The 27,488-nt window shown below is 44.0% G+C and overlaps 1 protein-coding gene across 1 annotated transcript in view; it reads right to left on the bottom strand.

The window, feature by feature from the left end:
• Window positions 1-27,488, bottom strand: part of PTPN11 (protein tyrosine phosphatase non-receptor type 11) — a 79,757-nt gene that overhangs the window by 9,410 nt on the left and 42,859 nt on the right. The window contains 7 exon segments of the mRNA XM_019641630.1: window positions 11,033-11,184; window positions 11,701-11,768; window positions 12,719-12,873; window positions 16,830-16,961; window positions 21,247-21,405; window positions 21,535-21,614; window positions 23,996-24,092. Coding sequence (XP_019497175.1) covers window positions 11,033-11,184; window positions 11,701-11,768; window positions 12,719-12,873; window positions 16,830-16,961; window positions 21,247-21,405; window positions 21,535-21,614; window positions 23,996-24,092 — 843 coding nt within the window.

Here is a 27,488-nt window from a genome sequence, read left to right as displayed (position 1 = left end):
CATGAGGGAGCCACAGCAGGCCCATGAGAGGTGGAGAAAGCCCAGGAGAGCACGGCTCTCTCCTTAGCTGAGGCCAACTGGAAGTGAGGCAGGGCTAGGAGGGAACATTACTAACCCTCTGACTACACAGGCTTTGCCAGGAGTCACACTGACCCCTAAACACCAACATATGGATGTGCTTCGAGGGCAAAGGTGACAGGGCATCTGAGACAAATAACCCAAATCAAAGCTGTGGACCTCCTTAGCCACCCTGCCTCCCCTCACTACAGACCTACTCAATAATGAAGGGTCAGCATAGGACCTATATAAAAGGGGGATGGGGAAAGGTGCAAAAAAGGACAAAGAGAACAATAAGCAAAAGGCAGATGGAGAAAACACCTCACAATGAAACTAAACAAAGAAAGAAGAGATAAAAACAAATAGTTCCACATTAATATCATAGACTTTAGAGACATAAGCTTTCTTAGGAAAGAGCTCAAGTAAGAGATTGTAACAGGCGATGAAAAGAAAACTGGCAAAGCACAGAAAGAAATAGAAGAGGAAAAAACAAATATTAGAAATTCAAATCCAATTAAAGGCAGTGAAAAATAAAATAACTGAAAACATAGAATGGGACATTGTAGACAGGTTAGTGGAAAACATACTAAAAAACTATTAACAAAATACATAAAAGTGATGGAAAAAAGCAAATGAGAGATTTGATATACACAGGGGAATTCCTGAAGACAAGAACAAATAGAACAGAAAAAAATATTCTAACACATAATGCAAGAAAATGTTCTTGAAATTGAAAACAAATTAAAAAAACCCGAATCTGCATTTTAAAAGGGCATATAACACATAGGAAAAACTTCCCAATCTCCAAATCAACAATAAAGAATCTGCCTGGATTGGACCTCCAGGCAGAAAAAGTCAGTCACATATAAAGTGGGACAATCGAATTGACTTTAGACTTCAATATAGCCATATAATTCTAAAAAATTTTGAGATGGGAGGGCGGAAGGTTACCCAGGAATCTTATACCCTGCTAAGCTATCCTTTAGATATAAAACCAATGTTCAGACATTTTCAAGAATGCAAAAACTTGGAATACAGTATCTTTTTAAAACAACCACTAGATAATGAAATCTATTGAACAGAGGCACTAAACCAAAATCAAAATAAAGAATTCAGATAAATAAAAATCATGAGAAAAGGACTAGAGCATTGATTTATATACAGTGCTAACATTAAACAACTGTGGCAATTATAGGTAAAAATGTCATAAACCATGTCTAAAATCAGGAGGTAAAAGAAAAATGTGCCAATTGTCTTTCACAGATGAAGTTAAATATTATTATAATAATAATAGAACCAGTCAACATTTTCTAACCAGTTACTTTGTACCAGGCACTATTTTGAATATATTATCTCATTTTAATCCTCATAACAACCTTTTGAGAGGGATACTATTGGGTTGTCGGAAAAGTCACGACGTACTTTTTCTATGTTTTTCGTTGCAAAAATGTGTCATGACTTTTCCGACAACCCATCATTAACCCTGTTTTACAGACGAGGAAGTATGCAATTTCTATGCCATGGCCTTAAAACAGAGGCTGGCAAACCAATGGCCTGTGGGATAAATCTAGTCTGAGGCCTTGTCCTAAGGCTGTGAGATAAGAATAGTTATCTAGCTTACAAGTTTAATAGTGTTTAAAGGATTGTAAGAAAAAAAAAGAATATGCAACAGAGACCTTATGCAGCCTACACAGCCTGAAAGATTCACTGTGTGACTCTTTACAGAAAAAGCCTGACTCCCACATTCACAGGCAGTTGCTTGGCCTCCATTTCCTCCTGCTTATCTGAGACCGTGTGGAAAAGGAAACATCCTACAGGACAGTAGAACAACAAGAAAGAATGTACCTGGGTCCCTGGACGATACCATGGAGCAGAGCTGCCCTCCCTGGACCCCTCATCCCCAAATCACCTGCCAAGTCACTTTTGTAGAGGAGAGAAATAAGCTAAATAAGCTTCTAGATCTTGTTTAAGCCACTATTATTTAGCCTTTGTCAAAGCAGCCAAACCAATTTATTAACTGATAAAGCCGTCGTTACAGAACTTACAGTCTAGGGGAACAGTTGCAAAAAAGAAATCTAAGGAGAAAGTGTGTTGTTTCATCTATATAGTATTTTAATTTTGCGAACCGCTTTTAAAAATCTAAGGGCCTTATGAATAGTCACCTCTGAGTAATAGCCACACGTTTTTAGCACTGAAATATTGACTTACATAAGCAATTTTTAAAAATGATACAGTATAATTTAAAATGAGATATTAAATGGAAGAATTGGCAGAGAACAGTACTTATTTAAAAATGTAGTCTAAAATTTTAAATTAATTCATTTTTTTAGAATAAGTATTTAAAATATACAATAAAAACTGAAGCATAAGCTTGCTTTCAACTCAGTACTTCTTTTTAAAATTTTGGTATAAAAACACATAACATGACATTCACTCTCTTAACAAAATTTTAAGTGTACACAATATTGTTCTTTTTTTTTTTTTTTTTTTCTGAGCCATCCTGCCACCTGTTGTCAGCTCAGCGGCAGCTCAGCTTGGGCCCGGCATCAAACCGCTGTTGCTCAGAGCTCGCACTCTTGGGCGAGCTCTTAACCAACTGAGCCACTCAGCCGGCCCTTTTCACAATATTGTTAACTATATGCTATTGTCAAACAACAAGTCTAAGACGTTTTCATCTTGCATGACTGAAACACTACCCGTTGAACAGCAGCTCCCCATTTCTCCCTCCCTACTAAATACTCTCTTCAAGTTCAAAATCAATATTTTACATAAAGTGATTACAAAAGAATTTTCTAATGAGGAGCAATGAATATAAATGGAATTATTTCAATGACTCAAAATAGCTCAAGGAAAAGTATAAAATGCTGGACCTTTTCAGCTTACTTAAGAACTGAAACTGATCCACAAATCAGACAAGTATGCTTCTCCGTATTGTGACAGCCCAGGCTATCGCAGATGAGAATAATTCTCCAGGGATAAGGGTTGTTTTATTTTGTTCTGTTTTGTGGGAACGGAGGGAAATTTGTTTGAGAGGCCTGAAAAATGATCTGAAATTGATCTATCCTCCACCCAAATTCAGCGACACAGCAGTTCCCAAGCCTTTTGCGATGTTTATAATACATCTTCTGGCCTTGCCAATTGATAAGGTTAAGAGGAAGGACCAGCCGCGAGGCTCTAAAATCATCTGGTATTAAATATCTTTCCGTGTGAAGAAACTCCAGTTATATTCCTGAACCATATATTGCAAAAAAAGTCCCAAACGCCAAGAACAGGAAGAGAGGGTAAACTGCAAATGCTCTTGTGCAGGTTACAAAGCCACAAGACAACTCACCCAGTGTGCTCTGGGTTCAAATGTCAGGATTACAAACACCTTGATGCTTTCCACATCTATCACAAAATCTTCCTGGTTCTCTCCATGCTATTAACCCTGCCCACCCTGTCCAAGCCATCATCAGCTGTCACCTATACTGGTCCTCCTGCAGCTGCTCAAGCCTAGAACCCCCCATTCTTTCCACTTAAGCCAGGGCCCTCTTTTTTTTTTTTTTTTTTTTTGCTGAGCCATCCTGCCACCTGTTGGCAGCTCAGCTCAGGCCGGGAATCGAACCACTGTTGCTCAGAGCTCAAACTCTTGAGCGAGCTCTTAACCAACCACGCCACTTGGCCGGCCCCCTCCCCCCCTTTTTTTTTTAAATACATTTTTATTGGGGAACAGTGTGTTTTCCCAGGACCCATCAGCTCCAAGTCAAGTCATTATTTCAATCTATTAATAGTTGTGGAGGGCGCAGTTCACTGGCCCTTGTGGAAATCGAACCGGCAACCTTGGTGTTATGAGAACCGTGCTCTAACCAAATGAGCCAACCGGCCGCCCCAAGGCCCTCTTTTCAAAATGAGATCTTTTGACGCCACTCCCTGCAAGCCCTGCCCCCTCAAAGATCTGGTCTGTGCTCACTTTTCCAATCCCACCCATCACACCCCATGCTCTCCTCCCCCTCTAAGTCCTTCTATCCCAACCATAGAGTGTCTGGCACATAGTACAACCTACTTTAAGGCAGGAATGACTAAATGAACAAATGTGAAAATAAATGCCTTTTTTATTGGACTGAGAAGATTAAGAAAGATATGTGAAGAAGCAAAAGTTCAGAGAAACAAGTAAAAGAGGACAAATGGGGGGCATGGCCTGATTTTAACTCAAACTTTCCATCTGGTGAAACTTAAGTTTCATGAGACAACAGCCACGTCTATCTTGTTCTGTCATATCCTCAGCATCTAATCAGTATCTGGAACACAAAAGGCACCCAAATATTTCTTAAAGGAATAATACCAAACAAAACGTTTAATAGAATGTAACAAGCTGAATGGTAATTGCCAAGCCAATTTAAGTCTTGACGCAACAACTGAAATTCAGCCTGCACGACTGCATTTCTGTTCTGGCTCAGTTGTGATTACAGAATTTCTTTCCTTGTTTTTTTTTTTTTTTTAATTTGGGGACAGTGTGTTTTTCCAGGACCCATCAGCTCCAAGTCAAGTAGTTGTTTCAATCTAGTTGTGGAGGGTACAGCTCAGTGGCCCATGTGGGGATCAAACCCACAACCTTGGTGTTATGAGCACTGCGCTCTAACCAACTGAGCTAACCGCCCACCCCAGTGATTACAGAATTCTTTTATTTTAGATTTTTTTATTGGGGAATTTGGGGGATGGGAACAGTGCTGGGGAGTTGGGGGAAGGGGAACAGACAAATTGCTGTCCTTTTATTCTTCAGTCTAGTTGTGGAGGACGTTACTTCACTGGCCCAAGTTGGCACCATCATTGTGCTCTTCCCGGGTGAGGCAGATCAGTCGCTGGCCTCTGGACGGCCGCTCACGGCGGCTGCTGGCCGCTCATGCTGGCTGTTGGCTACACACGGTAGCTCATGGCAACCCACTGCAGCAGGGGCTGCAGCCTACGCCATCGCCAGCAACTCACGGCAGCCCAGCTCCAGGTTGAGCTGTTGTTCAGCATCTTAGCTGTAGAGGGCAGTGTCACTGGCCCTCATATGTGGGATCCGAAACGGGGCCCTCTGGCATCCCAAGCCAGCTCTTAACCATCGCGCCACTCAGCCAGCCCCAGAATTCTTAAAGGTAATGTCTGTCCCATAATATGGTTCATGCAGAGAGAATCCTATCTAAGTCTTTATACACTGCAGCTTAAAGACACTCCCTCCTATGGGATGCAGAATTATTTCCTTCAGAGGAGAGTTGCCTGGTTGGTAAATTCAATTCCCACAGGGGTACAGGTTAGCAATTCTGAAACTAACTGCTTTAGATGTATATTAGGGTTGAGCAGATCATGGGAGCCAGGTTTCTCCCAGTTACAAATAAGCAAGGGGAAGGATAGAATGAACCCTGCGATGCTGAATTAGAGTCAGAGACATCAGTATAAACTCAGGTTTGGCTTAATATATAGACACATAGACAGAGAAACAACTGTAGATTTATATGTAGACATGATTAATACACAGACACTATTTCCTAGCCCCGTCTGCTGAGAGAACGTCAGCAGTAATACCCAGCAGCAATGAGCACACCCAAAGCCCAGAACTGGCTTTCTACATACCACCCTCTAATAACCCTAAACAGGACACCACACAAACATGGCTGATTCTAGGGCTAGGACAGGGAAAAATACAAGATAAGCCTGGAGGATCTCCTATGCCAGAAAGTAAGGAAATGCCCAGAAACAAAAGGGTTGGGACATGTCAAAGCACATAGAAGCCAACCTGAAAAAGCTCCCAATGGCCAAAGCTGTAACAATTTGAGCAACAAAATCAACAGCGTTGTGTTGAATTATAACCCAAAGCATAAAATAAATATATGTATATGAGTCCATACTGATATAAATAGAGTTGACCCTTGAACAACACGGGGGTTAGGAGCACTGACTCCCCCTGCAGTCAAAAATCCGTGTGTAACTTCTGGCTCCCTAAAACTGAACTACTAAGAGTCTAGTGTTGACTGGAAGCCTTACTGATAATACCAAGAGTCGACTAACACATGTTTTATATGTTATATGTATTATATATTGTATTCTTACCATAAAGCTAGAAAAAAGAGAATGCTATTAGGAAAATCGTAAGGAAGAGAAAATACATTTACAGTACCATACGTATTTATTGAAAAAAAATCCATGTATATGTGGACCCACGCAGTCCAAACCTGTGTTGTTCAAGGGTCAACTGTAAAAAACCAAATAACGATTTGGAAATTGAGATAAACAAATAAATGGAGAAGGGACAAATCTTCCTTACAGAAGAATTCTAAATAAGTTATGTAGATACTACCCATTCCAGGAGAGGGGGCCTAATCCCCGGACTAAATAACTCACCTCCAAAGGCAATAAGAGTCATCGGACAGCGCGGGAAATCTGGTAGATGCTCCTACACCAAGCGGTGAAGGTCAACAACATCAACAGGCCATGTTGCTACCAGGTGGCTCCTGAGCGACGAGAGGGGCACTTCACAAAGTCACCTCTGTGGTCCTCTTCCCCAAACCCATCGCCCCCATCTAATCCTTAGGCAGCATCAGACAAACCCAAACCAAGGAGCATTCTACAAGCTATCTGACGAGTACCCTTCACAAGTATCAGTCATGAAAACTAGTAAAGACTAAGAAACGATCACAGGTCCGAAGAAACATACGGGGGATCCCGGACTGGATCGTAGGCCAGAAAAAGGGTGGAAACACTGGTGAAATCCAAATAAACTGTAGAGCTTAATTAATATCTCTACAATTATTCGTTTGTTTATCAGTGTTATTTTTTTCGTTTTGATAAATGTTCCATAGTCATATAACATTAGGGGAACTGGATGAAGGAAAGGTATATAGGAACTCTCTAAACTACCTTTGCAAGTTTTTTGTGAATGTAAAAATGATTCCAAAATAAAAAATTTATTTTAAAAAACTCTTGGAGGGGGGAAGAAGTGTTGCCTATATACGGGAGGTTAGAGAGAGAGAGCGCTGGACTAGAGAGGTAATTCCTTAGCTAATTACCAATACAAAAAAGCTGGGAAAGTACAAGGTGAAGCTGGATCATCTTGTGGTGTCAGAAAGTGGAAGGAAGTGCTCAAACTTGGGATCAGATCAAAAGGCCACAGGGACCAACTTGAAAAGGTTCATACTTGCCAAATTTGGGGCAATTTAAGCAACAAAATAATACTAATAGATTATAATCCATTCTGACATGAACCAACACATGAGTAAGTCAGGGAGAAGGGAAAGCGCTTTCTTAATAGTAGGCTTCCAACTCATAAATGAACAGGGAGGGGTAGAAAGAGAAAATCACCACAGGCCAAACATTACCGGAGTCATTTTCCCAGGCAGTGAATGAATGAATGTTAAATTAATAGGCAAGAAGTATGGTGAAAAATTGGTTATGTATACATTCTCCAGTAGCCACCTGTCAGATATTAATTCAAAAGGGAAAAATAAGAAAGTTGACAGCAGAGCAATCTGACCAACAATACCCTTCATTGAGTAATCAAAGTGAACACCGCCAGTAATGACACAAATCAACAGATGGCACCCCTCATGGGAGGGACACCCGACTCCTGTGATAGTCCTGTCAAAAATGCAGGACCGGAATCTAATCAAGAGAACACGCCCGACAAATCCAAACCGAGGGGCATTCGACCAAATGACTGGTCAGAGCGTTTAAAAAATGTCGGGGTCGTGAAAGATACAGACTGAGAAACTGTTCCCGATCAAAGGAGGCTGAAGGTACATGACAATTAAATGCACTATGTGAGCCTGGACAACATACAGGATATCGGCGGGACAAACTGGCCAATTTTGAATATGGTCTGTAGATTAGAAAATAGTATGATATCAATGTGAATTTCCTGATTTTGATCATTTTACTATGGTTATAGAAGAGAATATCCTTATTTCTAGGAAATACACATGGGGGTATTTAGAGGCAAAGGGGCAATAATGCAAACTACAAAAATTTCATTTAAAAATTGATATATATGGGGAGAGAGAGAGAGACAGAGAAAGAGAAGAGAAGAGAGAGGGATTGGGGGAATATGAATGAATAATAAAGTAAGAGTGTTAAAATGTTAACAGGGAAGCTAGGTGAAGGGAATTCCACATATGTACCAATTTTTGCAAATAGAAAAAATTTTTTAATACTGTAAATGGAAGTTAACAGAGAAATCTACTTCCAAGTAAAGGCAGAGTATGAGAACCATTTATATGAACTTGAGAATTTTCTCAGTCTCGCTTCATTTGCATGTTCCCCTGTCCCCACCTCTGTTACCGCATTTGCTCCTCCCCAGTGCTGTCTGTCTGTCTCTACTTCCTTCCCCATTCCTTTCCACCCATGACTCATTTTCTTTTCTTCTTTATCTCTCTTTGCAAATTCTTTCACTCCCAAAGGTTACTAACGCTTCATAATTTTGGAAATAACTTTATTTCAGTATAATCAATATTACCCTGAATAAGTTTTGTTCTTTTGCTTCATTTAAAACTCAGGTTGGGGGGGGGGGGCGCCGGATGATTCAGCTGGTGAGAGCACATGCTCGTAACAACAAGGTTGCTGGTTAGATTCCACATGGGATGGTGGACTGCACTCCCCCAAATCCCCCTCCCCCACCACCGCCCGCAACTAGATTGAAAGTGATGACTGGACTTGGAGCTGAGCTGCACCCTCCTCAACTAAGATTGAAGGACAACAACTTGAATTGGAGCTGATGGGTCCTGGAAAAACACACTGCTCCCCTTCCCCAATTCTCCAGTAAAATCTTTAAAAAAATAAAAATTAAAAATAATAAAACTCATGTGGGTTTTGTGTTTCTAAGTCTGACTTTAACCTTCTGCTAACTGAAGTACTTCTTTACTATGAAATCAGGTAGCAAGTTCCTACAATCAATACAATACAGGAAACTACGTATTATAAGGACCCCATTTCTTAAAGTAAATAATCTAGGCCTATACATTCTTTTTTGAAGTACGAAGGCTCATATAACATATAGTAGTTAACAGTGCTTACATATCGGCACCAAAAAAGTATTGGCTGAACGACTGAATGAATGAATGAATGCATGCATCCAAGCTCTCTTGGGGTGGGGTTACCAGGGATATTCAATTTCTATATTCTATATTCCATAACACTTCATTATTAGAGAATATGCTTTGCTTTTGTCTACTCCCTCCACCCAAAAAACAAGGGCAGTGACAAAAGATTTTTTTTTTAGTTCCTAAATCCAAATTAGAACCTCAGATTTAGGGTCAGAGAGACCACATATGGTAATGAAAAGATCTGAAGTGCTATAAAAGCTGGGAGGGGAAGTCCCTAAATTCTCCAAAACAAGTATAAAAACCAAAGCCTCTGAATGACAGAGTGTTTTTTTCCCCGGCTTTTCCTAGCAAGACGACATTACATGCTTCAAGATTCCCGAATAGTTTCCAATTTGTACCACCCGTGCAGCAGCATTTTCTGTCCTTTGTACAGATCCTTCTTTTTGGGCAACTAGTCCTGGCCCAAATTAAGTATCACTGGAAGACAAATACACAACAGCCTAGAGTAACCTCCTAAAAATTTCACAGCACTTAGAATAACACAAAGTCCAATTTAAAGCACAAAAGTTCAAAAGTAGTAGCTTGTTAATGATCTGACCTTATATTTCTATACAGACACTGTTTCTGAAGATGCTTTTATACCATGAAACAATCCAGGGGGGTATTCTGGTGTGGACTGAGAACCCACTAAACTGATTAACTCTGGCTGACCACTCTGGGGTGATATGGCTGCTATTCTGCTAGGCTAGACATCTTTCAGTTAGGCGGCAGGTCCCATTTGGAGAACAGCCTAGTCCCCTTTGGAGAAGCCCAGTTTTCTGGGAGGCAATAAACAGGGTAAAGCAGGCAAATATCACTGATGATGAGACACGGCCCTGTCTGCAGCACAGCAGTGGGGCTGGGGTGGGGGTGGGGAGATAAGCACAGTTCCCCAAAAGGGCAGTCTCCTCATTTCCCTCGTCTCAGCTTATTTCTAATTAACTCAGCTTTGTGTCTGCTGTGAATAGCTTCAAATGGAAAGGCTCCAGCTCCACATTCTCCTCCATTATGCATGCTTATTAAAATTGAAATTTCACTGTTTCCAACTCGATCAAATTGGCAATTCAAACCACCATGTGCGATTAAAAGTAAAGCATTCATTTAAGGGATGGAATCAGGATAAATATGGCCTGGATCAAAACTGAAACGGGCTGGGGCTGGTTGAGTGGCTCAGTTGGTTGAGAGTGCAAGCTCTGAGCAACAGGGTCACCGGTTCAATTTCCACATGGGCCAGTGAGCTGCACCCGAGCTGAGCTGCCACTGAGCTGCCAGCAGGTGGCAGGATGGCTCAGCTGATGAGAGCACGTGCTCCTAATAACAAGGTTGCTGGATGGACTCCCTCATGGATGGTGGGCTATGCCCACCTGCAACTAAGACTGAACTTGGCACCTTGAGTTCAGCGACCACGAGCTGCCGACAGGCAGCCAGATGGCAACTGGACTTGGAGGTGAGCTAGCTGCGCCCTCCACCACTAAGACTGAAGGACAACAACTTGGCTGTTCCCCTTCCCCAATTCACCAATAAAATCTTTATTAAAAAAAAAAAAGTGAAAACGGGCTGGAAATTTTGAGGCTCTGAGTTCTGATCGTGCCTGTGTGAGCCTGGGAAAATCCTACCCTTTCTGTGTGGCAGTTCCCCAATCTGTCAGACCAGGGCGACACAGCATGGGGCACCTCCCTAAGCTCCTCCAGACTGAAAAATCAGAGCTGTGAAGTAGGGGATAGTTTTCAGAGAGGCCCTTTCTGCTGGGGAATTCGTTTTCCATCCCAAAATGAAGACAGTTGCCTATCAGAGCCCATCCTGAGCAAAAGGAGAGCCTCTGCAAGCTGCTCAGAAAAGCAAATGAATATCGTCAGGCCGGCCCGTCCCGGCTGGCTTGGTACCTGCTCTTCTTCAATCCTGCGCTGCAGGGTTTCGATATAATGCTGGACGGCCATATAGATGAACCGGTACTGTGCTTCTGTCTGGACCATCCCTGACCTCTGAGACCGCACCATCTGAATCGTTTTGGGAACGTCAATGTCACAGTCGACGCCTGCAAAGCAAGCACAATGGAGCATCAGGAGAAAGTGCAGAGCCAGAGAAAAGTGGTTTAATGCACAACTTTCGGCAGACTCAGAGATCAAGCAAATTTAGTCTTGAATGTTCTGGCCCAACGTGTTCCAAGGGCCACAGCACCGGCCTTCTGGCCAGTACGGATGTTCCCAGGTTGCACCACAAAGTGTCGGACGTCAGGATTCCCTCACTTTCCAACAGCACCAACCCCATCCCGTCAGCAAGGATCAGGTGGCTGGGTGGAGACCGCCGCTGTGCATTCGACAAAAGACCACAGCACTGGGATGGACAGAACCTAGGCTTCATTTTATGCCAAAAGCTCATAGAGCGTCACTTCTGTTCTCTGGCACACGTACTGGAAGTTGAAGTCTTCAGCCCAGATTTTTGTGAAAGTTTTTTAGCTTTCAAATTTCCTTCCCCAGGCTATTTTCACTAGCACTTTCCTTCCATAAACTAAAAACAGGAACTGTAGCTTCTTGCCCTCCAGATGACCTACCTTTCTCTCGGATGATGTCAATAAGGATATCAATAACAATGAATGTCCCCGTCCGGCCAATTCCAGCACTGTGGGCAAAAGGACAAAAAGCAATGACAACAGAGTCATTCACGGGGCTTTTATGTTCAAAACCAAGCTATTAATTTTAACAGAACCACTGTCTGCTCTTGGGAGTATTTATGATTGTCTGTTTATATTTGAAAATATAACTGCTAAGAGCACAGGGCTCTGGAGTCAAGCCAACCTGCATTTGGAGCCAAGCTTCCTCAGTACAGTGTGCCTGCGGCCAAGTCCCTTAGCCTCTCTGACCCTCGGTTTCCTCATCTGTGAAATGGGGATAACGGTACATATCTTATAGGGTTACTGTGAGGACAGAATGTGAATCACGTATGAAAAAACACTGGGCTCAGAGGTGGCATAAAGCAAGTACTTAATAAACGGTAGCTTTTAAAAAATTGTTGAATCAAGTTTCACACACATCTATTTGCCCAATATATGAATGAGATTTAGAAAACCAAACTTTTCCCCACTATAATTGTGAAGCCCAAATTTGGGCACCCGCAGCCTGCAAACTGCGGGGCAGAGGCCATGAGCATGGCTTCCAGGGGCCTGGGCTGGGGGCGGTCCAAAGTTTTTAAAGCCAACAACTGTATTGTCAGGGGAAAAAAAATTATATTATTTCTGTGGTAGAAGAGAATAGAATCACAATCAAAGAGATGGACCCTACGTTACTACATTGCAAAAGAAAACCGAGCACACATTACTAGACTAGGGGCTCCCTGAGGATAAGGACTGTGTCACCACCCCTGTCCCGCCAGCCCAAGTACCTGGCAGTGCTGTAGGATCTATGAGAAACAGACTTTGGGGCCAAACTGTCCCTTAATGCAGTTTATCCATGCCTCAGATAGAGCTTAAATTTTCCCCCTGCTAAAGAGCTGGGGGTGGGTGGGTAAAAACAGAGCCCTGGGCATTAGGGTAGGGGACGGGCGGTGGCCTAGAGGCGGGACGGGCCGGTCACCTGCAGTGAACCACCACAGGTCCCGCATCCATGATGTTCTCCTGTTTATGGTGGACCTCCTCCAGGAAGTCCAGCACGCCCCCGGGGTCACTGGGCACTCCATGGTCCGGCCAGGTCCGAAAGTGGTACTGCCAGACCGTTCTCTCCGTATTCCCCTGGAGTAGAGCCAAGAAAAACCAGAAAAGAATTAAATAAATCAAGGGGTTGAGGCATTGCCCGGTTTCGCGCCTTCTCAGATCCTACGTGAGCCAAAGGAGCTGGCGGGCTCCGAGGCGCCTCACACTCCATTTAAAGGTCCGCTTCAGGGCTTCCCGGATGGATCGCTTGTCCTTTTGGATCTGGCTGAGTCATCCCGGAGGCAACTCTGCCTCTGTCATAAGAATCCCGATGTCTAGCGCGGCATCTGTTTTTCGGGAAACTCCAACCTGAATCAGCCGTCTGACTCATCAGCGGCGGGGAACATCCCCAAGCCTCCCCGTCCCGGAACAGCTCAACTCAGGAGCCCACTGAGGCCTCCAGGACCCGGGCTCTCTCTCTCCAGACCAGAAAACAGGTATTCCCTCAAGGCACTTGTCCCTCTTTGTTCTTCTGTACCCAAACCTCCTCCCTTACCCCAGCCGCACACCTTTATTCTAATATCGAATCTTAAACTTCTGTTGAGTGCAAAGTAGATTAAGAAGACGGGCTTTGCAATCAGATGGCTGGATTTAGGCCCAGGTCCCACCATGCACACTCACTGTGGTACCCGGACATCGCTTGGCCTCAGTTTCTTCATTTACAAAGGGGAATAATAATAATCTCACAACACCATAGCGGGGATTAAACAAGAGCAATTCAATACACAGCCCCTGCTCGGCAGACGGGAAGAGGCTGAGCACACCGGCTCCTCTGAGGAGACTGGTGGCTAAGAAAGGTCACAAGTGGTCCCAAGACCACAGAAGACCCAAAAGCACTGAGTTCTGGGCCCACCCAGGTGAGGTCACTGAGCATCATTATTCATCTTCTCCCAGTATATTTGGAGACAATCCAAACTAAGAGAGATTTTTAAAGAGGATTTTTTAAAAAAGGAGAGAGGGAGTAATTAGACCAGTGTCCACCACCAACGACCTTCAGGCCAACAAATGAATCTGAACCACAATGATCTTTTCCTGAATCGTTGGCTGATATCATAAAGAAGGTTCTTCTCGATGTTACCAGTCAGTGAGCTAAAATCAAGGGGCGACAGTCACAGAAAGGCAGTCAGGGAATGAAAGAGACCAGGTCGCCTTGTGTATCCACGCTCCTTCTCCTTGGTAAAAGGTCACTCAGGCAGTTAGGAGGCATAAATGAGATCGTGTGATAGCACTTTAGAAAAAAAATGTAACCTGTTATACAAAAACCAGATAATATGGGACCAGCAATTCTGGAGAAATGACAGGCCCCGTATCAGCAACTGCATCTGAGGGTGCAAAACAGAAAACCAAATGTAGGCAATTCCCATACCCGCTGCTCAAAATTCTCTGATAATGAGGAAATGGATGGTTTATCACTAACACTGAAGAAAAATCCACCCGCTACTCAGAAACACCTGATAATGAGAAGATGGGTAGTTTATCACTAAAACTGAAGAAACCCTATCTGGAATCTTTCTACAACGTCCTCTAAATCTCTTGCATTTCTGTGCGACAGCTACATTTTTTCCAGCTCCTCTCACAGTCTCTGCCCTAGACTGAACGCCCCCCTCTCCCCACCGTCAGTAGAACTGCAGCCCCGCTGACATCAGAAGTCTCGGGATCCCACACTGGACCATGACCATGACCATGACCATGGGGGGTTTCTAGCTGTCTTTAGCTCCTCCCCCCACCCACCCCTTTATCCAGCTCAGTCCCTCGCACTCTCCTGGCAGTTGCTGTCCATCACATGCCTCCCCTCCTTCAACCCTCTCTCCACACCCTGCACCCCAGGCAAAACCCTAGGCCTGGAAGAACCCAACCACCCATTTTCTGGTGTGTACGGGAGGAACAGAGCAGAGCGTACGGGAGAAAAACCACACAGCAGGTGGCTGGTGGCACTAAATATTCACGTTCACCACCTCCACTGGGCACTCAGCTCTGCCCAGAAATTTACTGAGTGTCCTGCCCTTTCTACACAATTAGTGTTCCATGCTTTTCCCACTTTCGTCCACTATTTCGTCTCTTCTTAGTCCCTTCGAATGGCCTTGCCCCATGCCTGACAGAGCATACAGAGAAAATCCATTTCGGCTCCCCTGCCTGCGTCTGTGCCCACTTCCTCCTCTGTCCCCCGTTGCCACAGAAGAACTAGCCCTCCCCTAATGGAAACCGATCCTTCCACAATGCTCTGCGGCCCATCTCCCCTCCCGCCCAACCTCCATCCCTGCATCCTCTCCCTGGTATCTTGGCTTTGATGTCGCAAAGGCATCTCAGGCTTTACGTGTCATGGGGGGTTATTCTTCATCTTCCCCACTCCTCGAATCCACGCCGCCCGCCCCACTTCTCAAGCTAAAAACCTGCGGCCACCCTTAACGCCACCCTCACCCCTCGTTCACGCCATCCTCAAATCCCCTCAGGTCCACCTCCACAATGACCTCCAGTCGGTCCTCTTTTTTCCGTCGCCCCTGCCACCACCCCACCAGCTCTCACCTCCACAATTCTGCTGTAACAGCTCATAAATCTTCTCCCACCTTTTCTGACCTCTGCCACAGCACCGCCGTCCACTCAGGCGCGAAACTCTGAGATGTCTGTAATTCCTCCTCCTTGCCCTCCAATAGCCAAACTATCCCCCTTGTCTTGCTGTCATCACCCCAGGGTATCTCTCATATCCATCACTTCTTTTCCAGGGTTTATTCTGGCATTTCAACATACTATTCATTTCCCGAGGCAGGAATAAGAAGTAAAACAAAATAAAACAAATGGCTGGAGTCGCTGGGATACGTGGAAAGGAGGCTATCAGACCTAGACCACTGCAGGGCCTCCAAACAGGCCTCCCAGCCACCAGGTCACCCATCTCCCATCCCCCCATCTCGGGCTGTCAGACAGGTTCCTAGCACATGGCCCTGCATGTGTGTTCACCTGGCACAAGAACCATCACGCGTTCCGTGCAAACTAATGAACCAAGTTCACATTTCTTAACATGACGGTTAAGACTCTGCCTGACTTGGTCCCAACTCAAGCCAAGTTTATTCCCTAGATTCACCACTGGCCCTGTAAATCCCACTTCCCCACACTAAGCACTTCCGTCCGGTGGCTCACAATGACACTTCCATGTGGGATGCCCGCTCTCCACCATCTTCTCCCGCGGAACCCCCATCCTTAAGGGCGCAGCCTCTTCGGAGACCGTCTCTCTGATGCCCCAGCTGGAAGAAAGCCCGGCCTTTGCAGTCCATGGCACTTTAGATGTGAGCTGTAGCCCTGGTCTACTCTGGGGCACAGCTATTTGTGTACGTGGCTTCTTGCTGCTACGTGATCATATCCTTGAAGACAAAGGCTGTCTCACTCATCTTTGTATCCCCAAAAGACCTTGAACAAGTAAGCCCCTCTCTAACCATGAAATTAAATGAATCCAAATTGAACCCTGCTTTGTAAAGTTAATCACCCCGGGGACAAACCTGAAATCATGCAATTAAGATGCGAAGCCATGGAATTTGGTCACCGAATCAGCCTCAGGGCCTTTGCACTTGCTGCGCGGCCTCTGCTTGGGACCCTCTTCTCCTGACTCTGTGGATGCCCAGCTCGTCCACCTTCAGGTCTCAGCTCAAGTGACACTCCCTCCAAGAGGTCCTTCCTGTCACTCCACCTCAAGTACCCAGTCATTCTCTCTTCTATCCTGTGGCCTCCGCAGACAGCACAGTCAGAAGGCCGAGCTGGTCGTTTATAGTTTTTCATCACCTCTGTCTCCCTAAGCAATGTGAGGGCATAGGCTGTACCTGTCTTGTCTGCCATGGACCAACAGTACCCCGACCGTCGCTGGCACACAGAAGGCACCCAATAATGGCCGCTGAATCGGTGAGTGAACGAAGGCATGAATGTGTGCAAACACGAGTGACTGTGTGACCCTGGGTTACTGCATACCATAAACAGCTCCCCAAGTCTCTAAGATACGACAATATACTTACTTGTCCAACCTTGGAAAGTTTAAGTTCTCTTAATGTATAGTCGTGAGCGGCACTTTCTTTGACGTTCCGAACGCGCATGACCCCGTATTCCTTCAGAGCATACTCGTCGGGCCAGTATTTGACACATTTACTCTGGAAGGCATCAGAGAAAGACAGTTAGTTAATCTCTGTGAACTCGGAAGTAAAAGTCTAAAGCAGCAGAAGACAAATGTCCAAGTCTTGCTTAATGACCATTAACGTGGACAATGGCCTCTCTAGCATTTAACTGTCAGATTTTCAAAGGAAAGGAGAGCTCACATAAGAAAAGCAGGTGCTTGGAGAACCAGGGAGCAGGGGGATGAAAAGGCCGCCTTTACAGAGTTATCGGATCCAAGACACACGTCAAAGGAGAGCCAATGCTTATACGTGTATTTATCGCTCAAGAATCAAAGATGCAAAGAGAGGGGCTGGCCGGTTGGAGAGTGCTGTCTAGCAACGACTGAGTTTTGAATTCTAGAGATCTGCCTGTCACTCTGCAGGGAAGGCCAGCAAGGACTCGGATAGTGGCTGCCCAACAAGCCAGGCTGCCTGGTTCATTTCCGCCCCGGTGTAGGACGAGACGGCGCCTGATCTAACTCAAGTGTGAATACCTCCAGTACAGAAAGGCAGCCGATGAGGTTTTGAACCAGCTGCTTTTTCTATATCCAGATCCATTTGATACCTACTGCACATGTGACCTTCGCTTAACTGGGTGCCTGGGAATGCCAAGCCCACGAGAGCTGCTGGCTTTCAGAGCAGGCGGAGGGGAAAATATGGCAACAAGAAAATCGTTCTTGCTGCCAAGGAGGAAGATATTCCACTCAATGAGAGACAAGTCTGTATACATTTGGTGATGTGTCCTGGGCAAAGAATGATTTTGTGTTTGTTTGTTTTTCTAGGCACGGTCACCTACACCACTCGCTTTCACAACCGAGACACAAATATCAGCAAGAGAAATTTTCCTTGTATATCAGGAAGACACAGTTATAACTCACAGTTATAAAACTAGAAATAAAAGAGCAGCTGCAGACTATCCCCATAGTCAATGATTAAAACAACAACAACAAAAAAAAACAGGGTAGGGGAAAGTTCAACAGAAGGCTATAAGAAGGATATAATGAATGGTGTGACTGTTTTGCTTGGCACAGTTTGGGGGCTTTTAACTTATTATCTTGAATTCAGCTTTCCCTCCAGTGTTTTATAAATCCAAATACCTCTTTGACAGCTTTGATACCATTTTTCCCCCAAATAAACACTTTTAATATTAACTGTACTCAATGCTGTTACTGGCTCATCAACTCTGAGAGCTGCGATCGCTTAAGAGGACACAAAATTAAATCACAACTCTGAAACCTTCTAGCTGACTTTAAACATCTGCAAACCACTGCAGCCCGCCTCTGGCTTTTCGAAACTTGGATGAAAACCTTGACAAATTCTAAAAGGTGGGCGATAATACTCCAGCTTTTAAATTAAAGCCCAGGAATCAAAGGGAACCTAGAGTCTGGGTTTTCTTCTGTGCAGCGGGGAGGATACTGAGAGAGCAGGATGTCAGAAGGGCCTGTGAAGAGAATAAAAGCCCATCATGTCATCCTTTCCACCCACCAAGTGAAGAAGAAGAAGGGGAAAGCTGGCACAGACCGGGGTGTAGAGGTGAGGGGTGGGGCAGAGTGATTTGGCCCAATGTCGGTCTGTTCCAGGAGCCTCCGGCAGCTCTTCTGAAAGCGACCGATACTGATTCCTCTGAAGTGACACAAGCACCCTCTCTTCACAGCCCCCAAATCCTCTGAGAACAGGGGGCTTCCTAGAACCACAATCAGGTAACATGCAGGCAGAGGGTTCAGTTTTCCTTTCCATACTTAGGGCAGGTGACACTCACCTGCAACAGAAATAATGAAGTCATCTTAACCTGTCCATTCATTCAAGAACTACTAATGTTGCTGCAGGCAGATACTGCAGGAGTCCTTTGTGCCACAAGGACAAGATCAGACCTCAAAGATATTAGAAAGTGTGCCAACTAGTAGCACAACCACGAAAATCTTATAAAATCACAGCGCCCCTCACAACTGATGTGAAAATTAGAGTAGGAGGGCTAAAATCCAAAATCACCCATCTGTCTTAGGTTTAACTTATATGTATGACTGCTATATTCCACGCAACTTTTATATAAACCAATTAAAGTATATCTAAAAAAGAACTCTGACTAGAACACAAATGAAAACACCAAACTTTTCCATATTAAAAAACCCACGTGGACGGGCTCACTTTGGGATAACACACAGAGCTATAACTCAGTGAGATTCACGTGCTTGTTTGTAAGTAGGGGATGTTATAATTTTTAAAAACCTGAGGTGTCATGAAGAATGTGGGGAGAGGGGTAACTAGGCTTACGCTGCTGGGGGCGTGTACATGCGACAATGTGGAAGGCAGTTTGGCAGAAGTTATGTAAATTTACAACATGCATAGCCTATGACCTAGCAGCTTTTGACGTCTAACCTAGAGAAACATTTGCCACATACACAAAAAAGCAAGAACAAGCCTGTTCACTTTAGCACTGCTTATAAAAGCAAAAACTAAAACACTTCAACGCCCAAAGCACAATGGTTAAATTATGGTACATCCATACCATGGGATATCATGTGATTACTAAAAAGAATGAGATAGGCCAATATGTACTAACAAACAGAAAAAGTGAGGACATATATTTAGTGGGGGAAAAAAAAAAACCCAAGATGCACAATAAAAGTCACTGTAGGAAAGTACTTTTTCATAATTTTTTTTCAGAAACTACTACTATATATTTTATAGGTACGTACATGTATGTAAACACATGTATGTATGTAAATGTAGCTATGTGAGGCTCATCGTAATGCCTACAATACATGCACATATGTAGTAAATGTGAAGACAGCATAGAAGAATACACAGCAAACTGATAACAGGGTTTATGTTGGAGGAGGCTAAAATCGGTGGACAACAGAGGATGACAAAAGCAAATTTAACTGTCATGTATTTGAATATTTAAGAACATACTGTTTAGATAATTCAAATGAATTTTTAAATGCTTAAAAGTCATGGGCCGGCCGAGTAGCTCAGTTGGTTAAGAGTTAGCTTAAGAGCGTGAGCTCTAAGCAACAGGGCCATCGGTTCAATTCCCATATGGGCCAGCGACGCTGCGCCCGAGCTGAGCTGTCGCTGAGCTGCCAACAGGTGGGAAGATGGCTCAGCTGGTGTAACAACAAGATTGCCTGTTTGATGGTGGGCTACACCCACCTGCAACTAAGACAGAACTCGGCACCTTGAGCTGAGCTGCTGCCTGAATGGCTCAGTGGATATAGGTCGCACGCTCTTAACAACAAGGCTGCCGGGTTCAATTCCTACATGGGATGGTGGTTACACCCACTCGCAACTAAGATTGAACTCGGCACCTTGAGCTTAGAGGCCACGAGCTGCCGACAGGCAGCCAGATGGTGACTGGCACCCTCCACAACAAAGATTGAAGAACAACAACTTGGCTGGTCCCCTTCCCCAATTCCCCAATAAAATCTTAAAAAAAAAAAAAAAGGTCATGATAAGTATAGTTTATATAACCAGTGACATCACTGCTTGTTTATTTGTACTCTAATCACCCGGAAGTAATGAACAGGCCTTCTTCCACTCCCCTTTCTGACCACTGCTTCTGGATACAATGAGTGAACAGAACTAGCTTTACCCTCCCACCTTAAATGACTGAAAAATTGGGAAAATGAAACGATGCATATAACAGGATTAGTAACAAGGACATTAAAAGTTATTACAAATGTATTCCATTATGTTCAAAAGGTACAAGAAATGATGCATGTGTGAAAAAGAGAGATAGAAAGTATTAAAAAGACTCAAATAAAACTAGAGATGAAAACGAGTGTCCGCTATGAAAAAAAACAAACCACTGAATAGGACTAACAGCTGTCTCAATGCTGCAGAAGAAAAGATTTACTTAAAGACATATAGCAAAAGAAATATCCAAACTGAACACAAAGGGAAAAAATCAGAATGGAAAACAATAAACAAAGCCTCCGTGAGCTGTAGGACAACTTCAAACAGCCTAATATACATGTAATTGGTATCCCAGGACAGGGTGGGATGGGGGTACATATTTGAAGAAATAGTGAACATTATCCAAATTCGAAAAAAAAAAACCCAAAAACTGTAAATCCACAGATCCAAGCAGCTCAATGAACCCCAAGCAGAAGATATATAAAGAAAATTACACAAAGGCACATCATAATCAAATCTGTTCGACTCCCTTTATGCCAGAGGGTCAGTTAAGAGTAAGCTTAATTTGTTTAGTCAGCTCTTAACGTGGTCAATCTGACGTGCCCGATACATTAAACATACTCTATCAGGAGAGTACGGAGCATACCTTTCCTCTCTCCACTTCTTTCGTTGTCATGACAATCACTCGGGAGTTCTCCTGGAACACCATCCGCCAAAAGTCATTCACCGTATTTTGCAGACAGCCTTGTGTGGCAATATAACTCTTTTTGGGCTTTGAATTGTTGCACTTGGTTTCAAATTCAGGCTAGAAATTTAGGAAGAAAACCCTTCAAATATTTGAAAGTTGCTTTAAGGACACAAAGAATGATTTAAGATACAACAACAGGCTAGCAATGAATGGTCGGAAAACAACACTGGGACAAGCTAAGTTTACCATGATGATATTTGCATTGATGTAATCTGAAACGGGCTCGTTGGGATCACCGTCGTGCAGAACAACCCTGGTGTGGTCAACTGGAAGAAAAAGAGACCAAAGTCACAAAAATACTGAGATCTCTTCAGCACCAATCAGTTCCAATCAGCTCATCCTCAACCTGGTCCAAGTTTTGTTCATTTAATGATCAGACCACATACAATGTTAAATCTCAAATAAGCACAACAATAATCTGAACATTGTCTGATGCCTCATGATGCTTTTTTAAAGAAGAATAAAGTAACTGTGTCACTTTCCTGGTTTTGATAATATACTGTGGATATATAGGATATTATTATCATTGGGAGAAGCTGGGTAAAGGATACACGGGAAACTTCTACATATTTTTGTCACTTCTTGTGAATCTAAAATTAATCAAAACAAAAAGTTTTTGTTTTTAAGGGAAGAGTAAAGTACAGCTAAATGGCATGATGTCTACGATTTGCTTCAAAATAACCGGGGGAGAGAGGAGTAGATCAGAGTATGGATAAAACGAAACTGGGCATGAGTGGACAATTGTTGGAGCTGGGTGATGATACACGTGGGTTCTTTATACTCTTCTGTCTACTTTGGAATACATCTGAAACTTTCCATAATAAAAAGGGTTTGCTTGGGTTTGTTTTTGTTATGAAGCAGAATGAAATACAATACTGAGAAGACAAGATTCTGATGGTATCAACTGACCAAGTTCCGAACAAAAGTACATTAGCGGCATACAAATCTGAGTGGCTACCTATCAACACATTTTACAATGGGGATTAGTAATACAGTTACATGTCTTAATAGAATAATGTTCTTTTGCCTCAGACTCCGCATCTTTAAAGAAATAAGCTGTTAATCAGAGGAAGTGTCTGATTGGGATCTCTAAGGGAGGAAAGGGCGATCATATTCTATTTAGAAATGGCATGCTTCTGTTCCTTCGTCTTGCTCTACATACCTACGTCTTCCTAATGAGCGCCATTAGGCCTCCTGAGCAGAAATGAAAATGTCCACATAAAAAGGATGAGGCTGTCCTGCGGTCATTAGGACCACGCTGGGGCTCAAACTGATTTCCTGCAAGCTCCTCATTGCCCTTTCTCAGTGTTATAAATGCCTCCACTTTCTCCCATCCTCACCTACACATTACAAATAATCCTATGGATGTGATATACATATACACCATGTATGTGTGCATATATATATATATATATACACAGAAAGAGAAAGACTATAGCACACACGCGCACACACTAATCGGTTTACAATATCTGACAAAATGGCTTTGACCTGATGAGACATTACAGCAATACTCTCCAAATTTAATTGTGCACCCCAATATATTAATACTTTAATAATAAAGTTTTGAACACTGAAATATATACACAATTATGTATACACATAAGCCTTGTTTTTAAGTTGGGTAAATACTTTACGCATGCACTGCCATTAATCAATCTGTACATCAAATTTAATTTTTTCTCCACCCCCACCTTTTTTTAAGTAAAGGATATAAATCAAGAGAAGCTCTAAATGTTCCTTGCCTCTCCCACAGTGGATTGTCCTATAAGCCCACTCTGGAGACCCGTGTATTAGAGCATGATGCTAAGAGCAGCGACCTTGAGGGCTCCAGTACCAATTCTCCCACTTCCCCCTACTTGTGACTTAATAAGACAAGTCTATAAAACGGCAATAGTAAGAACACCTGCTTTGTGCGCATGTGTATGGATTAAGTGAGCTATGGACGCAGAGTCTGGCACACGGTCAGCCCTCAGGAGGAAACCTACAACTGTTTAGTGCCACTTCTGAGGTCCTTGTCCAAAGCCTACGTCCTACTGGGCCTCTTTCCCCCCATGGTTCAATTTGGGCTCCACCTGGCAGCATGGGGGTGTTAAAGCAGATAATGCTTTATTACAAGGTCCTCTTCTGAGCAAAGCATGGGTATGTACCCAAATCTCCAGGCACTTGAGCGCGGGGCATCAGGGAGCAGAACAGTTGGAAGAGCCCCCAGGAGAAGCTTGTCTGTTCCCCAGAGGAAGGAACAGAGTCTCAGAAAGAGGTATGCCTCTCCCAGGACCCACAGCCAGGTGCTGCAGAGCAAGGACACGGGCCTGGGAGCCCTGTGGCTCCTAGTGTGGCCTGACACTGGGAGGTGGCAAGCCTTGGCGGTATTGCTCTTAGGCAGACAAAATTAATTAACAGGAAGAAATGGCCACACTCAAACCCTCCCAGTGGCAAGTTTACTCAGTCGTCAGCACCGCAGGAACTCGGTGGATGAGGCCATCGGTCTCCACCACAGTTGACTGTTTTGAAAACCGTTCATGATGAAAAGAGACGAGAAAGGCCTCATGTCTGAAGGGCACATGGCCCTCAGGAAAAGTTACAGGGACGCTGGGAATGAGAATCTCCACGAGTGATTGCCACCGAGCAGAATATTGTTACTTACAGGGCAGGATGTTTTTATATCTATTTTTGTTCTTATTTTCTTGCCTCTGACCCTCTTTTCGGCTGTAGAGAAGTTTGCACTCTTGTTGTTGTAGAGTCTAGAGAGAAATAAAAGTAAAATATTACCATGTGTCAAAAGTCTCAAAAATAAAATAAAAAAGAGCCCGGCTCAGCATTTCTTCTTTAAGGAATTTATCCTAGGAAATATTCACAGACGTGAGAAATAGCTATAAGAGTGCTCGTCTTAATTGAATCTACAGTGGCAGAAACATTAGAAACAACGTAAATGTCCGGAAAGAGCTGCCTAAATAACGCTATTGCTCATTCATACAAAAGGTTCTGCAGCCATTTAAACCATGTTCTAGGAGGCTATTTCATGCCTCGGAAGGATGAGCAGAATAACTGTTAAGTGAAAAGAAGATCAAACTTCCACAACAGTGGATGACGTAAGCCATACAATGTGCATTCACCTGTGTATATAAGAAACGGCAGAAAGATAAGGGCTGGCTGAGTGGCTCAGTTGGTTAAGAGCTCGCTCAAGAGTTTGAGCTCTGAGCAACAGCGGTTCGAGTCAGCCCGAGCTGAGCAGCCGTGAGCTGCCAACAGGTGGCGGGATGGCTCAGCTAAAAAAAAAAAAAAAAAAGAAACGGCAGAAAGATAGATACTAAAAAAGTTAACAGAGATTTTTTTTTCAGGGTAGTGAGTGGGATTATAAAGGCCTTCTTCTTGTCCTCTTTTTAAATCTCTTTTGCTTACATTTTCTACAATGAGGAAATATTTACAAAAAGAGAAGCCTTTTAACATAACAATTATTAAGAATGAAGGCTGCGGGGAGGAAGAAGAGGGTAAAGGGGATCAAATATATGGTGATGGAAGGAGGCTAGACTTCAGGTCGTGACCCCATGAGAGAGTATACAGCTGTATTATAAAGTTGTACACCCAAAGTTTATAATATTAACCAATGTTACCCCAATAAATTTAATAAAAAGAAAGCCAGTGGCTACTGGTGTACAGTATACAAGTAAAGACGTGATCCATGTTCTTGAGGCATTCATGATCCGCCTCGTTTTACTGCTGTTTCACTCAGAACAAGCCATATGTCAGTGCTCAGATCTGGAAACCCGAGGACAGAAGTGGCCTGGGCACCACCAGACTGTGGGCATGCGCCAGCTTTGTTAGCCAAAGTCCTCCTACACCAGAAACCCACGTTAGTGCCCCAGGCACCCCACCGCCCATGCTCTCCCCGGCAGAGTGAGGACTAGAACTCGGGCCCTGAAGCAAGGAGTCAGAAAGGACGCCTCCACAGGGAAGGAGCTGGCGAACGAACGCCATCAGCAAAAAAGAGGCTCAGCCAGGCAGCCACCGTGAAACTGGCCCCAACGGAAGAGGGGATGTGGGGAAGTGGAGGAGGACCGGCTACAGACACAGACAGGAAGGTGGACAGGCCAGGCTGAAGCCAGAGGCAGGTTTCATTTTCAAAATGACAAAACGGTCCCTTGTCTAAAGGGACCATTAGTTTCAAACAAGCCTAATCGGTAACAGGAAATCACACATAGGCAAATCAAGAAAGTGAAAGGCAGGCTAAAAAGAAAAAAATATGTGTTGTAAATATTATATATATTATATAGGACAACATTATACATCTAACAAGATATGTGTATTATGTGTATGTGTGTGTGTGTAGGTGTGCGTGTACACATATGCCAAAATGGTTACTCCTTAAAAGATTTCTACAAGGAGTGACAGAGTCAATATTTCCTAACACAGCAGCCCTGTTATATTTCCATTTCATTTATCTGAATTTCACACATAGGTATGAAAGTCAGGATTTTAAATTGCTGTTTGACTCTCAGTTTCAAAATGCAATATTCAGCCTTGACACCCGGCTCATAACAAAAGTGTTTAGCTAGCTGAAACCTGGGCAGACATAAAATATAATGTATGCAGAACTCTGACAACGAAACGGTCATTCAAATTTCTTCAATGCGTGCAGATTAATTCAAGCCCTTTGCCTCGTGTGAGCTGGCGTTGCCTTTGAACTGGGAGCCCGGCTTACAGAGCAGCATCTGCTGTGTGAGCGAAAAGGTTCAATCTTGATTTTTAGACATGAAGGTAAGGTTCAAAGAGAAGTTCAAACATGTGAACTGACTCAGTCGTTTAAAAACCAACCAAGAGAAACAACATCAACAACAAGCACAATGGTGGGGGAGCTAGGAAATAATTAGCTGTTTGACTCAAAACACGACAGTAAAGCAAAGACGTGCTCACCTGGGACACAGACTCCACATGACACATCACTTGTGCAGGGTGCATGGCCAGAATAATCTCTACAAAAGGCACGTCTCATCCAGGCCCTCCGTTTCCTCATCTTAGTTCTCTCCCTCCGCCTTCAAGATCAAGTCCAAGCTTTTCAGAACAATTCACAAGGTCTCTTCTCGGAGCTAATGGCAGCCTGCCTCTAACCTCAGCTTCCGCTTTGCTAAGTTACCAGCCTATCTGGGCCTCAGTTTCCTCACGTGTAAAGTGGGGATAATCCTAATTATCTACCCCATGGGGCTGGTGTAAGAGTTAAATAGGATGACTACCTACAGTGCAAAACCATGCCTGGAATACAAGGAAGGTACGCAGGCAGGTACGAGCTGTCGCTATCCAATTATTCGTGCGCCACGAGCGCTATCTACACACAGCTACTCCGTGCGTGGTCTGCAGACCAGCAGCGGGCAGCGTCCCCTGGGAGCTACTTAAAGACGGAGTCTCAGCTCCTGCCCCAGAGCTCCTCAGTCAAACTCTGCACTCCGACAAGATCCCCAAGAGATTCAAATGCACGCTAAAGCCTGGACTCCAGCCATACTGAAATATACATCAGGGCCTTGTAGTCACCATATTTCTTCAGGCTTTCATGCTCTGTACATGCTGTCCCCTCGGCCTAGAACTCACTCTCTCTCTGCCTTGAGCACCTATGCAGTTATGTTTTATTTATTCTTTTGGACCCACCTCGAATACTTCCTCCTCTGGGGAGCTTTCCTGACCCACTCGGCAGTGAGGGGCATGACTGCCTGTGCCATACAATTGCTAGTACTCAGCGCCCTGTCTGCAGTATCTCCCCTGCTGGGAACATTTCCCAGGGTGTATGGGAACCGACCTCCAAAGGAGGGCGGGGCCAAGAGACAGAAGAACGAGGCTGACAACTCCGGAATTAAATAGTTTATTAAAGGAGCGTATGGACAGAAGCAGAGTCTTGGGTGGCAGCAAGACAGTGGGTCTTCCCACCGGAAAGGGGATGGGGGCTTCACTCTCACTCACACTCACACACACACACAGCCACCAAGAACACAGGTGGCCTATAGCCAAGTGACATGTGCTTGTTAAGAGCTGTATATTCCAAGGCAGTAAGCAACTTAATGAGCCTACTTATCTACGTAAGAACATTCCTTTCAGGTGATATGAGCCTACCCCTCAGGCAGTCACTGAAAGCAACCTGCTTCTCAAGATGG

The sequence above is a fragment of the Hipposideros armiger genome, unplaced genomic scaffold (assembly GCF_001890085.2).
Source record: "Hipposideros armiger isolate ML-2016 unplaced genomic scaffold, ASM189008v1 scaffold_62, whole genome shotgun sequence".
In the NCBI taxonomy this organism is placed as follows: Eukaryota; Metazoa; Chordata; class Mammalia; order Chiroptera; family Hipposideridae; genus Hipposideros; species Hipposideros armiger.
The sequence above is the reverse complement of the archived record's forward strand: the minus strand, read 5'-3'. Positions and strand labels throughout refer to the sequence as shown.